Source organism: Oncorhynchus clarkii, unplaced genomic scaffold (assembly GCF_045791955.1).
Source record: "Oncorhynchus clarkii lewisi isolate Uvic-CL-2024 unplaced genomic scaffold, UVic_Ocla_1.0 unplaced_contig_11328_pilon_pilon, whole genome shotgun sequence".
Lineage (NCBI taxonomy): Eukaryota > Metazoa > Chordata > Actinopteri > Salmoniformes > Salmonidae > Oncorhynchus > Oncorhynchus clarkii.
The window spans coordinates 1-14,893 of NW_027258834.1; the positions used below are offsets into that span (position 1 = coordinate 1).

The 14,893-nt window shown below is 44.0% G+C and overlaps 1 protein-coding gene and 1 long non-coding RNA gene across 2 annotated transcripts; both read left to right on the forward strand.

Annotated features, from left to right (window-relative positions):
- Window positions 1-5,498: 5,498 nt before the first annotated feature.
- LOC139398793 (patatin-like phospholipase domain-containing protein 7) lies at window positions 5,499-10,083 on the forward strand (the record flags this gene model as incomplete). Its single annotated transcript, XM_071144575.1, has 7 exons — window positions 5,499-5,565; window positions 5,704-5,853; window positions 6,171-6,234; window positions 6,606-6,774; window positions 7,638-7,820; window positions 9,616-9,734; window positions 9,977-10,083. Coding segments are annotated over 7 exons (825 nt in total), but the record flags the coding sequence as incomplete, so codon positions are not given.
- Window positions 10,084-12,783: 2,700 nt separating this feature from the next.
- LOC139398794 (uncharacterized) lies at window positions 12,784-14,214 on the forward strand. The gene is made up of 3 exons (XR_011631655.1): window positions 12,784-12,853; window positions 13,574-13,690; window positions 14,144-14,214. It is a non-coding gene; the product is annotated as an uncharacterized lncRNA (long non-coding RNA).
- The last annotated feature ends 679 nt before the right edge of the window (window positions 14,215-14,893 follow it).

Sequence of the window (14,893 nt, forward strand, 5' to 3'; positions counted from 1 at the left end):
CTTTGCTTTATCTTGGCCAGGTCGCAGTTGTAAATGAGAACTTGTTCTCAACTGGCCTACCTGGTTAAATAAAGGTGTTCTCAACTAGCCTACCTGGTTAAATAAAGGTGTTCTCAACTAGCCTACCTGGTTAAATAAAGGTGTTCTCAACTAGCCTACCTGGTTAAATAAAGGTGTTCTCAACTAGCCTACCTGGTTAAATAAAGGTGTTCTCAACTGGCCTACCTGGTTAAATAAAGGTGTTCTCAACTAGCCTACCTGCTAAATAAAGGTGTTCTCAACTAGCCTACCTGGTTAAATAAAGGTGTTCTCAACTAGCCTACCTGGTTAAATAAAGGTGTTCTCAACTAGCCTACCTGGTTAAATAAAGGTGTTCTCAACTAGCCTACCTGGTTAAATAAAGGTGTTCTCAACTGGCCTACCTGGTTAAATAAAGGTGTTCTCAACTGGCCTACCTGGTTAAATAAAGGTGTTCTCAACTAGCCTACCTGGTTAAATAAAGGTGTTCTCAACTAGCCTACCTGGTTAAATAAAGGTGTTCTCAACTAGCCTACCTGGTTAAATAAAGGTGTTCTCAACTAGCCTACCTGGTTAAATAAAGGTGTTCTCAACTAGCCTACCTGGTTAAATAAAGGTGTTCTCAACTAGCCTACCTGGTTAAATAAAGGTGTTCTCAACTAGCCTACCTGGTTAAATAAAGGTGTTCTCAACTAGCCTACCTGGTTAAATAAAGGTGTTCTCAACTAGCCTACCTGGTTAAATAAAGGTGTTCTCAACTGGCCTACCTGGTTAAATAAAGGTGTTCTCAACTGGCCTACCTGGTTAAATAAAGGTGTTCTCAACTGGCCTACCTGGTTAAATAAAGGTGTTCTCAACTGGCCTACCTGGTTAAATAAAGGTGTTCTCAACTGGCCTACCTGGTTAAATAAAGGTGTTCTCAACTAGCCTACCTGGTTAAATAAAGGTGTTCTCAACTGGCCTACCTGGTTAAATAAAGGTGTTCTCAACTAGCCTACCTGGTTAAATAAAGGTGTTCTCAACTAGCCTACCTGGTTAAATAAAGGTGTTCTCAACTAGCCTACCTGGTTAAATAAAGGTGTTCTCAACTAGCCTACCTGGTTAAATAAAGGTGTTCTCAACTAGCCTACCTGGTTAAATAAAGGTGTTCTCAACTAGCCTACCTGGTTAAATAAAGGTGTTCTCAACTAGCCTACCTGGTTAAATAAAGGTGTTCTCAACTAGCCTACCTGGTTAAATAAAGGTGTTCTCAACTAGCCTACCTGGTTAAATAAAGATGTTCTCAACTGGCCTACCTGGTTAAATAAAGGTGTTCTCAACTGGCCTACCTGGTTAAATAAAGGTGTTCTCAACTGGCCTACCTGGTTAAATAAAGGTGTTCTCAACTGGCCTACCTGGTTAAATAAAGGTGTTCTCAACTAGCCTACCTGGTTAAATAAAGTTGTTCTCAACTAGCCTACCTGGTTAAATAAAGGTGTTCTCAACTAGCCTACCTGGTTAAATAAAGGTGTTCTCAACTGGCCTACCTGGTTAAATAAAGGTGTTCTCAACTAGCCTACCTGGTTAAATAAAGGTGTTCTCAACTAGCCTACCTGGTTAAATTAAGGTGTTCTCAACTAGCCTACCTGGTTAAATAAAGGTGTTCTCAACTAGCCTACCTGGTTAAATAAAGGTGTTCTCAACTGGCCTACCTGGTTAAATAAAGGTGTTCTCAACTAGCCTACCTGGTTAAATAAAGGTGTTCTCAACTAGCCTACCTGGTTAAATAAAGGTGTTCTCAACTGGCCTACCTGGTTAAATAAAGGTGTTCTCAACTGGCCTACCTGGTTAAATAAAGGTGTTCTCAACTGGCCTACCTGGTTAAATAAAGGTGTTCTCAACTGGCCTACCTGGTTAAATAAAGGTGTTCTCAACTGGCCTACCTGGTTAAATAAAGGTGTTCTCAACTGGCCTACCTGGTTAAATAAAGGTGTTCTCAACTAGCCTACCTGGTTAAATAAAGGTGTTCTCAACTGGCCTACCTGGTTAAATAAAGGTGTTCTCAACTAGCCTACCTGGTTAAATAAAGGTGTTCTCAACTAGCCTACCTGGTTAAATAAAGGTGTTCTCAACTAGCCTACCTGGTTAAATAAAGGTGTTCTCAACTAGCCTACCTGGTTAAATAAAGGTGTTCTCAACTAGCCTACCTGGTTAAATAAAGGTGTTCTCAACTAGCCTACCTGGTTAAATAAAGGTGTTCTCAACTAGCCTACCTGGTTAAATAAAGGTGTTCTCAACTGGCCTACCTGGTTAAATAAAGGTGTTCTCAACTGGCCTACCTGGTTAAATAAAGGTGTTCTCAACTGGCCTACCTGGTTAAATAAAGGTGTTCTCAACTAGCCTACCTGGTTAAATAAAGGTGTTCTCAACTGGCCTACCTGGTTAAATAAAGGTGTTCTCAACTAGCCTACCTGGTTAAATAAAGTTGTTCTCAACTAGCCTACCTGGTTAAATAAAGGTGTTCTCAACTAGCCTACCTGGTTAAATAAAGGTGTTCTCAACTGGCCTACCTGGTTAAATAAAGGTGTTCTCAACTAGCCTACCTGGTTAAATAAAGGTGTTCTCAACTAGCCTACCTGGTTAAATAAAGGTGTTCTCAACTAGCCTACCTGGTTAAATAAAGGTGTTCTCAACTAGCCTACCTGGTTAAATAAAGGTGTTCTCAACTAGCCTACCTGGTTAAATAAAGGTGTTCTCAACTGGCCTACCTGGTTAAATAAAGGTGTTCTCAACTAGCCTACCTGGTTAAATAAAGGTGTTCTCAACTAGCCTACCTGGTTAAATAAAGGTGTTCTCAACTGGCCTACCTGGTTAAATAAAGGTGTTCTCAACTGGCCTACCTGGTTAAATAAAGGTGTTCTCAACTGGCCTACCTGGTTAAATAAAGGTGTTCTCAACTGGCCTACCTGGTTAAATAAAGGTGTTCTCAACTGGCCTACCTGGTTAAATAAAGGTGTTCTCAACTAGCCTACCTGGTTAAATAAAGGTGTTCTCAACTAGCCTACCTGGTTAAATAAAGGTGTTCTCAACTAGCCTACCTGGTTAAATAAAGGTGTTCTCAACTAGCCTACCTGGTTAAATAAAGGTGTTCTCAACTGGCCTACCTGGTTAAATAAAGGTGTTCTCAACTAGCCTACCTGGTTAAATAAAGGTGTTCTCAACTAGCCTACCTGGTTAAATAAAGGTGTTCTCAACTAGCCTACCTGGTTAAATAAAGGTGTTCTCAACTAGCCTACCTGGTTAAATAAAGGTGAACTAAATAAAAAAAAGGAAAAGCCCCGTCGATGAGAATGGGGGCGTGCTCAGGCTCAGGCCCCCTTTTCCTGTAGTCCACAATCATCTCCTTTGTCTTTTTCACATTGAGGGAGAGGTTGTTGTCCTGGCACCACACGGCCAGGTCTCTGACCTCCTCCCTATAGGCTGTCTCATCGTTCGGTGATCACTGTTGTGCAGACTTAAAATGTATTAAAAATCAAAACATATAGCCCGTTTGTAGAACAACAAGTTACATGAATAACTGTAAATTTAGCATATAGAATACCTATTTCTTTGTTAACCGCTCAACACAGAATAGCCGCATGTGTATGCAATTGTATTCTTCATACTATTAAAATAATGCCACGGAATCCTAAGCAAATCTTGTCTGCTAATTGAACTAGTGTAGCCCACAGCCATTTGGCATAGCCAGATCAGGGCCTGACATAAGGACAACTCAGAGTATGATATTCTGTTCTTCTGAAAAAGACCACATTTTTTTTCATATAATGTTTCTTTAGACCTGTCTAAAATAAATAATGGATTTATTGTGAAGGTGTAGGCTATATTACATGGATTTATTGTGAAGGTGTAGGCTATATTACATGGATTTATTGTGAAGGTTTAGGCTATATTACATGGATTTATTGTGAAGGTGTAGGCTATATTACATGGATTTATTGTGAAGGTGTAGGCTATATTACATGGATTTATTGTGAAGGTTTAGGCTATATTACATGGATTTATTGTGAAGGTATAGGCTATATTACATGGATTTATTGTGAAGGTGTAGGCTATATTACATGGATTTATTGTGAAGGTTTAGGCTATATTACATGGATTTATTGTGAAGGTTTAGGCTATATTACATGGATTTATTGTGAAGGTTTAGGCTATATTACATGGATTTATTGTGAAGGTGTAGGCTATATTACATGGATTTATTGTGAAGGTTTAGGCTATATTACATGGATTTATTGTGAAGATATAGGCTATATTACATGGATTTATTGTGAAGGTGTAGGCTATATTACATGGATTTATTGTGAAGATATAGGCTATATTACATGGATTTATTGTGAAGGTATAGGCTATATTACATGGATTTATTGTGAAGGTGTAGGCTATATTACATGGATTTATTGTGAAGGTGTAGGCTATATTACATGGATTTATTGTGAAGATATAGGCTATATTACATGGATTTATTGTGAAGATATAGGCTATATTACATGGATTTATTGTGAAGGTATAGGCTATATTACATGGATTTATTGTGAAGGTGTAGGCTATATTACATGGATTTATTGTGAAGGTTTAGACTATATTACATGGATTTATTGTGAAGGTTTAGGCCATATTACATGGATTTATTGTGAAGGTTTAGACTATATTACATGGATTTATTGTGAAGGTGTAGGCTATATTACATGGATTTATTGTGAAGGTTTAGGCTATATTACATGGATTTATTGTGAAGGTTTAGGCTATATTACATGGATTTATTGTGAAGGTGTAGGCTATATTACATGGATTTATTGTGAAGGTTTAGGCTATATTACATGGATTTATTGTGAAGGTTTAGGCTATATTACATGGATTTATTGTGAAGGTGTAGGCTATATTACATGGATTTATTGTGAAGGTGTAGGCTATATTACATGGATTTATTAGACTTTTTAAGATGTAGATGTTCCAAAGGTCTGCATCAGTGACTTGTAGGTTAGATGTGGAAGCCAGGAGATGCTAAATGTGTTTGTTAATTAACGGTCAATTACCGTGAGACCGACAGTTATTTGCTTTGACAATCACCAGCTGACAAATTCGTGACCGCCACATACCTACATATGAGCAAACGTTCCATAACTGCAGGTGGCGGTAAATCACCAACCTTGGGTTTTATACCTGCTCAAACAACCCACTCCAGGTGGCAGTATGCACCCTTTCAGTTTGTTTACCAACTCATAGAAGTAGAAGAATACATGGACTACTTTAAAATAGAGATGGCCTCTATGGTGCTGCCCGTGCTTTCACAGATGCCATGATGGGACCGATACAAAGATGAGAAGTCTAACTTGGTCTATGACTGGCTTTCACTCCCTCACACACACTTCTCATTCACACACACGACACACACACACACACACACACACACACACGCTGACGCTCTCTTTCTCTTGTTTTAGGTAGTCACGAGGTTGATTCACCTTCTTGGCCAGAAGATCCTTCAGCAGGTCAATGGCCCTCTGACAGGTGTGTAGGCATGCGTGTGTGTTTACAGGCACCTTTTGTACCCAGAAGGATCTAACCCCTCATTTACCTGCTGTGTGTAATATAACTATGATAATGTGGCTCTCTCCATCCATGGCTGTGTGTCTGTCCTCCTCCCAGCCCGGAGCCTGGCCCTGCACACCCCAGGCAGTAAGTGGGATGCAGGGAACCCGGCGTCCAACCTGTCCACTGTCACCGTGCTGCCTGTGTCTGAGGAGGTACCCCTCACAGCCTTCACACTGGAGCTGCAGCACGCACTCATCGCCATTGGTAACCACACACACATTCCACCTCTGTCTTCATCATGTCAGTTCAAGGCTGTCTAGACAGTGCAGTTCAGCAGTGCTGCCCTTCTATAGATTTCTCATCTATATAGATAGGGGGGGTGACATTGTGTTTATGCCCGGGTGCTGTTTCCTATGATCTAATATTCTATCTTTAATTCTGCATTGTTGGAAAAGGACCCGTAAGTAAGCATTTCACTGTTAGTCGACCCCTGTTGTTTACGAAGCACGTGACAACTACAATGTGATTCGATTTAGGTATGCCCTTTCCACAGACCTGACCTAAATTGTCCTTCTTCATAGGCCCCACACTTCTACTGACCAGCGACAGCATCAAGCAGCGCCTGGGAGCGGCCGCACTGGACAGGTGAGCTTGACTGAACGGGGTTGTGTACATCTTGAACTACCCACGTGCATTATAAAGGGTTCCTTATATTTGTTAAAGAAGTAAATCATTGTCTCTCTCTCGCTTCACCCTCCTGTCTGGTCTGGTCGGTGTCTCTCTCTCGCTTCACCCTCCTGTCTGGTCTGGTCGGTGTCTCTCTCTCGCTTCACCCTCCTGTCTGGTCTGGTCGGTGTCTCTCTCTCTCTTCACCCTCCTGTCTGGTCTGGTCGGTGTCTCTCTCTCGCTTCACCCTCCTGTCTGGTCTGGTCTGGTCGGTGTCTCTCTCTCGCTTCACCCTCCTGTCTGGTCTGGTCTGGTCGGTGTCTCTCTCTCTCTCTCTCGCTCTGTGTCAGTGTTCATGAGTATCGTCTGTCCAGTTGGCTGGGCCAGCAGGAGGACATCCACCGCATCGTGCTCTACCAGACAGACTACACCCTGACCCCCTGGACCCAGCGATGTATCCGCCAGGCCGACTGCATCATCATTGTGGGACTGGGGGAGCAAGACCCCGCTGTGGGGGAGGTACGGGGGGAACCAGGAGGGACTGGGGGCTCTGGGAGGGGAACTGATTTTGGGAAATGGAATTCTACGGAGCCATCCTATGAGTCTGTCACTTGTAACACATTTGGACTGTTACAGAATCGTTTATGTGCTTCCACAGAGGGTGTAGCAATACGTTTGCGTGCGTGACCACACTTACAAAATTTTGCCTAGCCTTTGAATATTTTCAGTGGCAGCAAATGCTTCAGAAGCAGAGGAAATAGGCCCCTCTCCTGGGGTGTAATCCTTAGTGCAAACAGTTGCAATCAAAACAAGAGTTTCTATTGGACAAATTCCGGTAGGTTGCTCACCGTTCTGTTTGACTGACGGAGGGACGGACAAAACAGACCGGGACCTCCCATGTTTGTTGCAAAACTAGCATTAGGTTTTGGAGAGGTTAGCTAGCTTAGCGTGTTAGCATGATGCTTAGGGAGAGGTTAGCTAGCTTAGCGTATTTCCATGGCGCTTGGGGAGAGGTTAGCCAGCTTAACGTGTTAGCATGATGTTTAGGGAGAGGTTAGCTAGCTTAGCGTATTTCCATGGTGCTTGGGGAGAGGTTAGCTAGCTTAGCGTGTTAGCAGGCCACTGTGTTTGATGTGGGATTAGGCTCAGTGCAGATCCTTGTGTTCTTTGTCATGCCTGGGTCTTGGTGGCGGGGCGACCTCGCTGACCTCTTATCCCTGATATGATATCCATTTTCTAAGATAAAGAGAGGAATACCAACCAGTCACAGACTCAAGTGGCTTGATACTATTGTGTAAGAAACTCCTCTCCTCTCAGTATGCAGTACATGCCTGTTTAATTCTGGACAAACTATGTCCTACTTCTGGCCTTTGACCCTGTAGTTGGAGCGGATGCTGGAGGGCAGTGCGGTGAGGGCCCAGAAGCAACTGGTGTTGTTACACAGGGAGGACGGCCCCCCGCCCCAGGGCACTGTGGAGTGGCTCAACATGAGGAGCTGGATCTCCAGACACCTGCACCTCTCCTGCCCACGCAGGGTCTTCTCCAAGAGAAGCCTGCCCAAACTGGTACACACACACACCTGATCTTCCAAAACTGGTACACACACACACACCTGATCTTACCAAACTGGTACACACACACACACCTGATCTTACCAAACTGGTACACACACACACACACACCTGATCTTCCAAAACTGGTATACACACACACACCTGATCTTCCCAAACTGGTACACACACACACCTGATCTTACCAAACTGGTACACACACACACACACACCTGATCTTACCAAACTGGTACACACACACACACCTGATCTTCCCAAACTGGTACACACACACACACCTGATCTTCCCAAACTGGTACACACACACACACCTGATCTTCCCAAACTGGTACACACACACACACCTGATCTTCCCAAACTGGTACACACACACACACACACCTGATCTTCCCAAACTGGTACACACACACACCTGATCTTCCCAAACTGGTACACACACACACACACCTGATCTTCCCAAACTGGTACACACACACACCTGATCTTCCCAAACTGGTACACACACACACACACACACACCTGATCTTCCCAAACTGGTACACACACACACACCTGATCTTCCCAAACTGGTACACACACACACACCTGATCTTCCCAAACTGGTACACACACACACCTGATCTTCCCAAACTGGTACACACACACACACACACACCTGATCTTCCCAAACTGGTACACACACACACACCTGATCTTCGAAATCTGGTACACACACACACACACCTGATCTTCCCAAACTGGTACACACACACACACCTGATCTTCCCAAACTGGTACACACACACACACACCTGATCTTCCCAAACTGGTACACACACACACACACCTGATCTTCCCAAACTGGTACACACACACCTGATCTTCCCAAACTGGTACACACACACACACACACACACACCTGATCTTCCCAAACTGGTACACACACACACACACCTGATCTTCCCAAACTGGTACACACACACACACACCTGATCTTCCCAAACTGTACACGCCACCCATGATAAGGATGTGACAAATATTACATGTTTTTCTTTAATGTTTAAACTGCCGTTTTTAATCGGTTTTCCGTTAAAACAATAAGAAGATGAATAGACGGGAATTCACAAGGCTGCTGCCAGCTACAGTTTGGGTCTTTTTCAGAAGGTTAAGCATTGCACCTGTACTGTCATTACTGTACCTCAATTCCACCTCTCAAAGTTTCCATTTCCTTCTCGTTTAACCTTCTCATTTCAATATTGCCATACAGGCCTTCGCTGCCGTCGCTTGCCTTCCTCTGCCATTTTTCCAACTGTTAACGATGACGTCATAGTGGTGAAGAGTCGACTCCAAAATAATTGATTCCTCGGCTCCTTGCACGTCGACTCCCGGTATCGACTCCCATTGAGTGTCGAGATTTGTTTCCTTTAAGAATTGACTCCTAAGATTCAGTATTTTTGGAGACTGATTTGTTGCCGTATCTGCACATGTGTATTGGCTCGCGCCGTGCTGTTCACGGAGTGGTGGCCAGGGCGCCAAAACAGCGGCGAAGATGAGCATCGCGCTTCATTTTCGAAAATGCTGTTTACTTTCTGCATCGACGTAACACAACTAAAAAATAATTATTCTTAACCTTAAGCTTCCCGATTTTTATTTTGTGTATTTTTTTTGTATTATTTTGTTTTATAAATGTTCACGCCCCTAACTCATAACTAAGGAAGGAATTGCCTCACAACCCCACAGTTATTTCCAGTGTCCCACCATTTGAAGAAATAGTGTTTTAATATCTGCTGTGTATTGCTCTCCTCTCCAGATTGAGATGTATCAGCGTGTGTTCCAGAAGCCGGCTGACCGCCACTCTGACTTCTCCCGGCTGGCCAGGGTCCTGACCGGGAACGCCATCGCCCTCATACTGGGGGGAGGAGGGGCCAGGTACGCCCCAATGACCCCTGATCTCTATCCTCTAGGTCACTGACGTCACTAGGCCCCATTTATAGTCATTTCTATGGAGCTGTGTAGGGGGGGGTGTTGTCTTTCCTAATGCATGAAACACTCAAAGCAGACTGCTTCTACTTTTCTGCCAAATGTAACATCTTGCTCATTTCCTTTTCTCTTCTTCTCCTGTCTTTCTCTCTCTTCTCCTTCCGTTTGTCCTGTTTTTGTGTTGTGTTCAGGAGATGTTTCAAGGTTGGTTCCTCTTGTCTCTCTCTCGCTCTTAACTCGTGCCTGTTAAATGCTTTGTACTAATATTTGTCTTGTTCCCCTTGGGGAATTCTGGACTCGCGTGAAGCACGCGTTAAATGAAAGGTCATTTCCTTTTTCATGCCCCTTTCTCTCTACTCTTATTCTAACCTTGACCTTTAGTATGAGAATAGCATGCTATTCACCCACTATTCCTCTGGGGTGGAGATGGTATAAATGAAGGTGTGTCCACAGATACACCGTATTCTGACCTTGACTTAATCCCCTAATAATTCCACCCTCTTTTCACACGAGGAAACCATGAATAAGGTTTCAGCCACCCTACCGGTTCCAAGTGGAAAAAGCATCTGCTTTTTTTAGAATCTCAATGCAACTGTAATTTAGACATTTTATAAGAGCTAGGTAAATTAGTCATCTGTTTGGAGATTGTAAACACACGCGCGGCAGATCATTTCCCCTTATGATCCCTGAAGGCGGAACCATACCAGCAAACTGACAGTCACATCAACGTGACATGTATTGCGGCCCCTTTTCCACAGTGAAATAGGCTATAAATAGCTGTGCCGTTATTCAGATATTTTATTGTATGCCCTTATAATTTGCCGAGATAACATCTGTTTTATTTGACCGTTTCGAGCATGTGAAATATTAGCCATGACATCGGGAGCCACCGTTCCGTGACATGCATTTAGAACTGTCACTTTAGGGTTTCCTTCAGTTTGTACCTTACATCTTGCCTCGTTCCATTCCAATGTACCTTTCTGTCCTCTGTCACATCAGTGTAGTTGTTCCTGAGGGTCTCTAGCGTTAGTGGATCACATTAGGCTAATGTTGTGCGATGATTTGGGACATGTAGCCTGTTTTGAATCGTTATGGCACTCAGACCCCACGTTAGCAGTTTAAAGCTGGAGCCTGGCGCACGGTTCATGATGACTGGACCGTTGTCGTACAGTTCCGTGATTAGGGTACATTTATAGGACTATTGTTCAACTCATATTGTACACTTTTCTTTTTCCTTTTTTTCTACCTTCCAATATTTCATGCATTGATCTAGAATATGGCAACTTTCAGGTTGAAGCAAACCACTGTATTTTTGATTCCTCAATATATTTTGTGCGTAAAGGCTCTTAACTCGATACGTTCCTAACCTTTAAATGTGCCTAAATAATCTCCTAGATCAGAGTGTTTTTACATCTACCAGTTGGTGCTGAAATGGAGACCAATATACATACATTTAGATGGCGTTCTTTGATTGATCCCTATAATCTGAACCCGTTCTCTCAATGTCTTCTAGTGAGTCTGTCAACAAACCCATATTAAAGGTACAGCACACCGTATTTAAAGGGACAGCTTAACATAAATGCACTGAAAGCCCTATTGAATGCAAACTCCACGAGCAAATGTGTTGTCCAGCGAGTGGGAGGATTTTTAAATTTAATTTATTATTTTTTTTAACCCGTTTTCTCCCCAATTTCGTGGTATCCAATTGTTGTAGTAGCTAGTATCTTGTCTCATCGCTACAACTCCCGTACGGGCTCGGGAGAGACTAAGGTTGAAAGTCATGCGTCCTCCGATACACAACCCAACCTAGCCGCACTGCTTCTTAACACAGCGCGCATCCAACCCGGAAGCCAGCCGCACCAATGTGTCGGAGGAAACACTGTGCACCTGGCAACCTTGGTTAGCGCGCACTGCGCCCGGCCCGCCACAGGAGTCGCTGGTGCGCGATGAGACAAGGACATCCCTACCGACCAAGCCCTCCCTAACCCGGACGACGCTAGGTCAATTGTGCGTCGCCCCACGGACCTCCCGGTCGCGGCCGGTTACGACAGAGCCTGGGCACGAGTGGGAGGATTTTCAGTGGTTGAATTAAATGTTTTCGGTGGTTGAATTAAATGTATTCGGTGGTTGAATTAAATGTATTTAGTGGTTGAATTAAATGTATTTAGTGGTTGAATTAAATGTATTTAGTGGTTGAATTAAATGTATTTAGTGGTTGAATTAAATGTATTTAGTGGTTGAATTAAATGTATTTAGTGGTTGAATTAAATGTATTTAGTGGTTGAATTAAATGTATTTAGTGGTTGAATTAAATGTATTTGGTGGTTGAATTAAATGTATTCGGTGGTTGAATTAAATGTATTCGGTGGTTGAATTAAATGTATTTAGTGGTTGAATTAAATGTATTTAGTGGTTGAATTAAATGTATTTAGTGGTTGAATTAAATGTATTTAGTGGTTGAATTAAATGTATTTAGTGGTTGAATTAAATGTATTCAGCGCGCGCAACGCCTGCAAAGCCTGTTTACATACCTGCATAAGGTAAGCCTGAATACCAACTACTGGGAAGTGTGTAGGATAGGGCGTTGACATACTGTATGTGGTAGTGTTAAACAAGTTGGCTACTTGGCAGGTACAATCCCTAACAGTACACGGAGATGTATGTTGTGTGAAACCATTTCCAACAACCTGCAATGCAATCTGTTAGTACACCTGCCAAATACAGGGAACACTGCAGAGACGGGTTAGCCATCAGAACCACAAACATGACGATGGAAGCCAAGACATTACCTCAATCTACATTCCGATACGTTTTAATGAGGGAGCGTGTGTGTGTGTGTGGAGTCGTGAGCATATTTCCAATGTCTCTCGCTCCTCTTCCTCTCATCCTCTCTCTCCCGTTCCTCTCTCAGGGGCTGTTCTCAGGTGGGTATCATGCATGCTCTGAGTGAGGCAGGGATCCCTGTGGACCTGGTGGGAGGTGTTTCCATCGGCTCCTTGATGGGGGCGCTGTACGCAGAGGACCGCAGTCACTGCCGCATGAGGATGAGGGCACGAGAGTGGGCTATGGTGAGAGGAATTCACCACGGCTAGTCTCTTTCGCAACGCATCTTTCCGCGATTCCTCACGTCCTCTGTCGTTTCACGCTGACGATTTAGTCATTTAGCAGTCGCTCTGACTTTTTTCGGGTTGTGCCTGATTTTCTTTTTTTTTTTTCGTCTCCGGGATTCGAACCAGAAACCTTTTTGGTTACTGGCCAAACGCTCTTAACCGCTAGGCTACCTGCCGCCCCACCTAACCTGGGCAGTCAGTCTGTTATTCTCTCCTTCTCAAAATGCATTAGGAGGAACAAGAGTCCAAGGGGAAGGACATTGTATATTTTTTGTTCAAAATGCCTTGAGAAGGAGGCAAGGAGAGAGGATGCGAGGAATCCAGAAAATACCAAATCGAGGAATATTAACTTGATCTTCACTCAACCTTCAAGTGGGGCGGCAGGTTGGCCTAGCGGTTAGAGCGTTGGGCTAGTAACTGGAAGGTTGCAAGTTCAAATCCCCGAGCTGTCGTTCTGCCTCTGAACAGGCACTGTCTAGGCCGTCATTGAAAATAAGAATTTGTTCTTAACTGGTTAAATAAAGGTAAATAAATAAATAAAGTGTTAAATGTTGTCCAGGCCGGTCAACCTTGAAGAAACATGATTTTGACCTCAATGGGACGACTTGGTCAAATGAAGGTGAAAGTAAACGTGTTCTCATGGATTTGTTGGGGGTTCTTCTTGGTGGTGTGTTGCAGGGAATGACGTTGGTGTTCAAGAAGGTGTTGGACCTGACCTACCCCATCACTTCTATGTTCTCTGGCGCTGCCTTCAACTCCAGCATTTACACGGTGTTCAAGGGCAAGCAGATAGAGGTGAGGAACGGATAGGGGTGAGGTGAGGTACGGATAGAGGCGAGGAACGGATAGAGGCGAGGAACGTGATAGAGGCGAGGAACGTGATAGAGGCGAGGAACGTGATAGAGGCGAGGGACGTGATAGAGGCGAGGGACGGATAGAGGCGAGGGACGGATAGAGGCGAGGGACGGCGCAGTCGGAGTTAGTCGGTCTCTCTTGTAAAAAGGCATTTTTCATCATAATGGGATCACCTGTGTAAACAAAGAGTAGATTAAATCCATTTTTTTAAATTGCCTGTCGTACACGGCCTGAAAGATTGAACTTATTATACTAATAAGAAAAGGAGCCTGCTTTGAAACGCGTTGGCAATAAATATAATTGAAGGGAATTAAGCCTCCGCCCTGAACCTTCTTTTACAGTTGCAATATTGACATAACCATTTAATGACAAGTGGTGCTGTTGTTTGTTCAGGACCTGTGGATCCCCTATTTCAACATCACCACTGACATCACTGCCTCCACCATGAGAGTGCACACAGACGGTTTGTCCTCAAGTCTCTCTCTATAGCGCTCTCTCTCTCTACCGCTCTCTCTCTCTACCGCTCTCTCTCTCTACCTCTCTCTCCCTCTACCGCTCTCTCTCCCTCTACCGCTCTCTCTCCCTCTACCGCTCTCTCTCCCTCTACCGCTCTCTCCCTCTACCGCTCTCTCTCTACCTTTCTCTCTCTACCTCTCTCTCTCTCTCTACCTCTCTCTCTCTCTACCTCTCTCTCTCTACCTCTCTCTCTACCTCTCTCTCTCTCTCTACCTCTCTCTCTCTCTCTACCTCTCTCTCCCTCTACCTCTCTCCCTCTACCGCTCTCTCTCTACCGCTCTCTCTCTACCTCTCTCTCTCTCTCTCTCTCTACCTCTCTCTCTCTCTCTACCTCTCTCTCTCTCTCTACCTCTCTCTCTCTCTCTACCTCTCTCTCTCTATCTACCTCTCTCTCTCTCTACCTCTCTCTCTACCTCTCTCTCTCTCTACCTCTCTCTCTCTCTACCTCTCTCTCTCTCTACCTCTCTCTCTCTCTACCGCTCTCTCTCTCTACCGCTCTCCCTCTACCGCTCTCTCTCGCTCTCTCGCTCTCTCTCTACCGCTCTCTCGCTCTCTACCGCTCTCTCTCTCTCTACCGCTCTCTACCGCTCTCTCTCTCTACCGCTCTCTCTCTCTACCGCTCTCTCT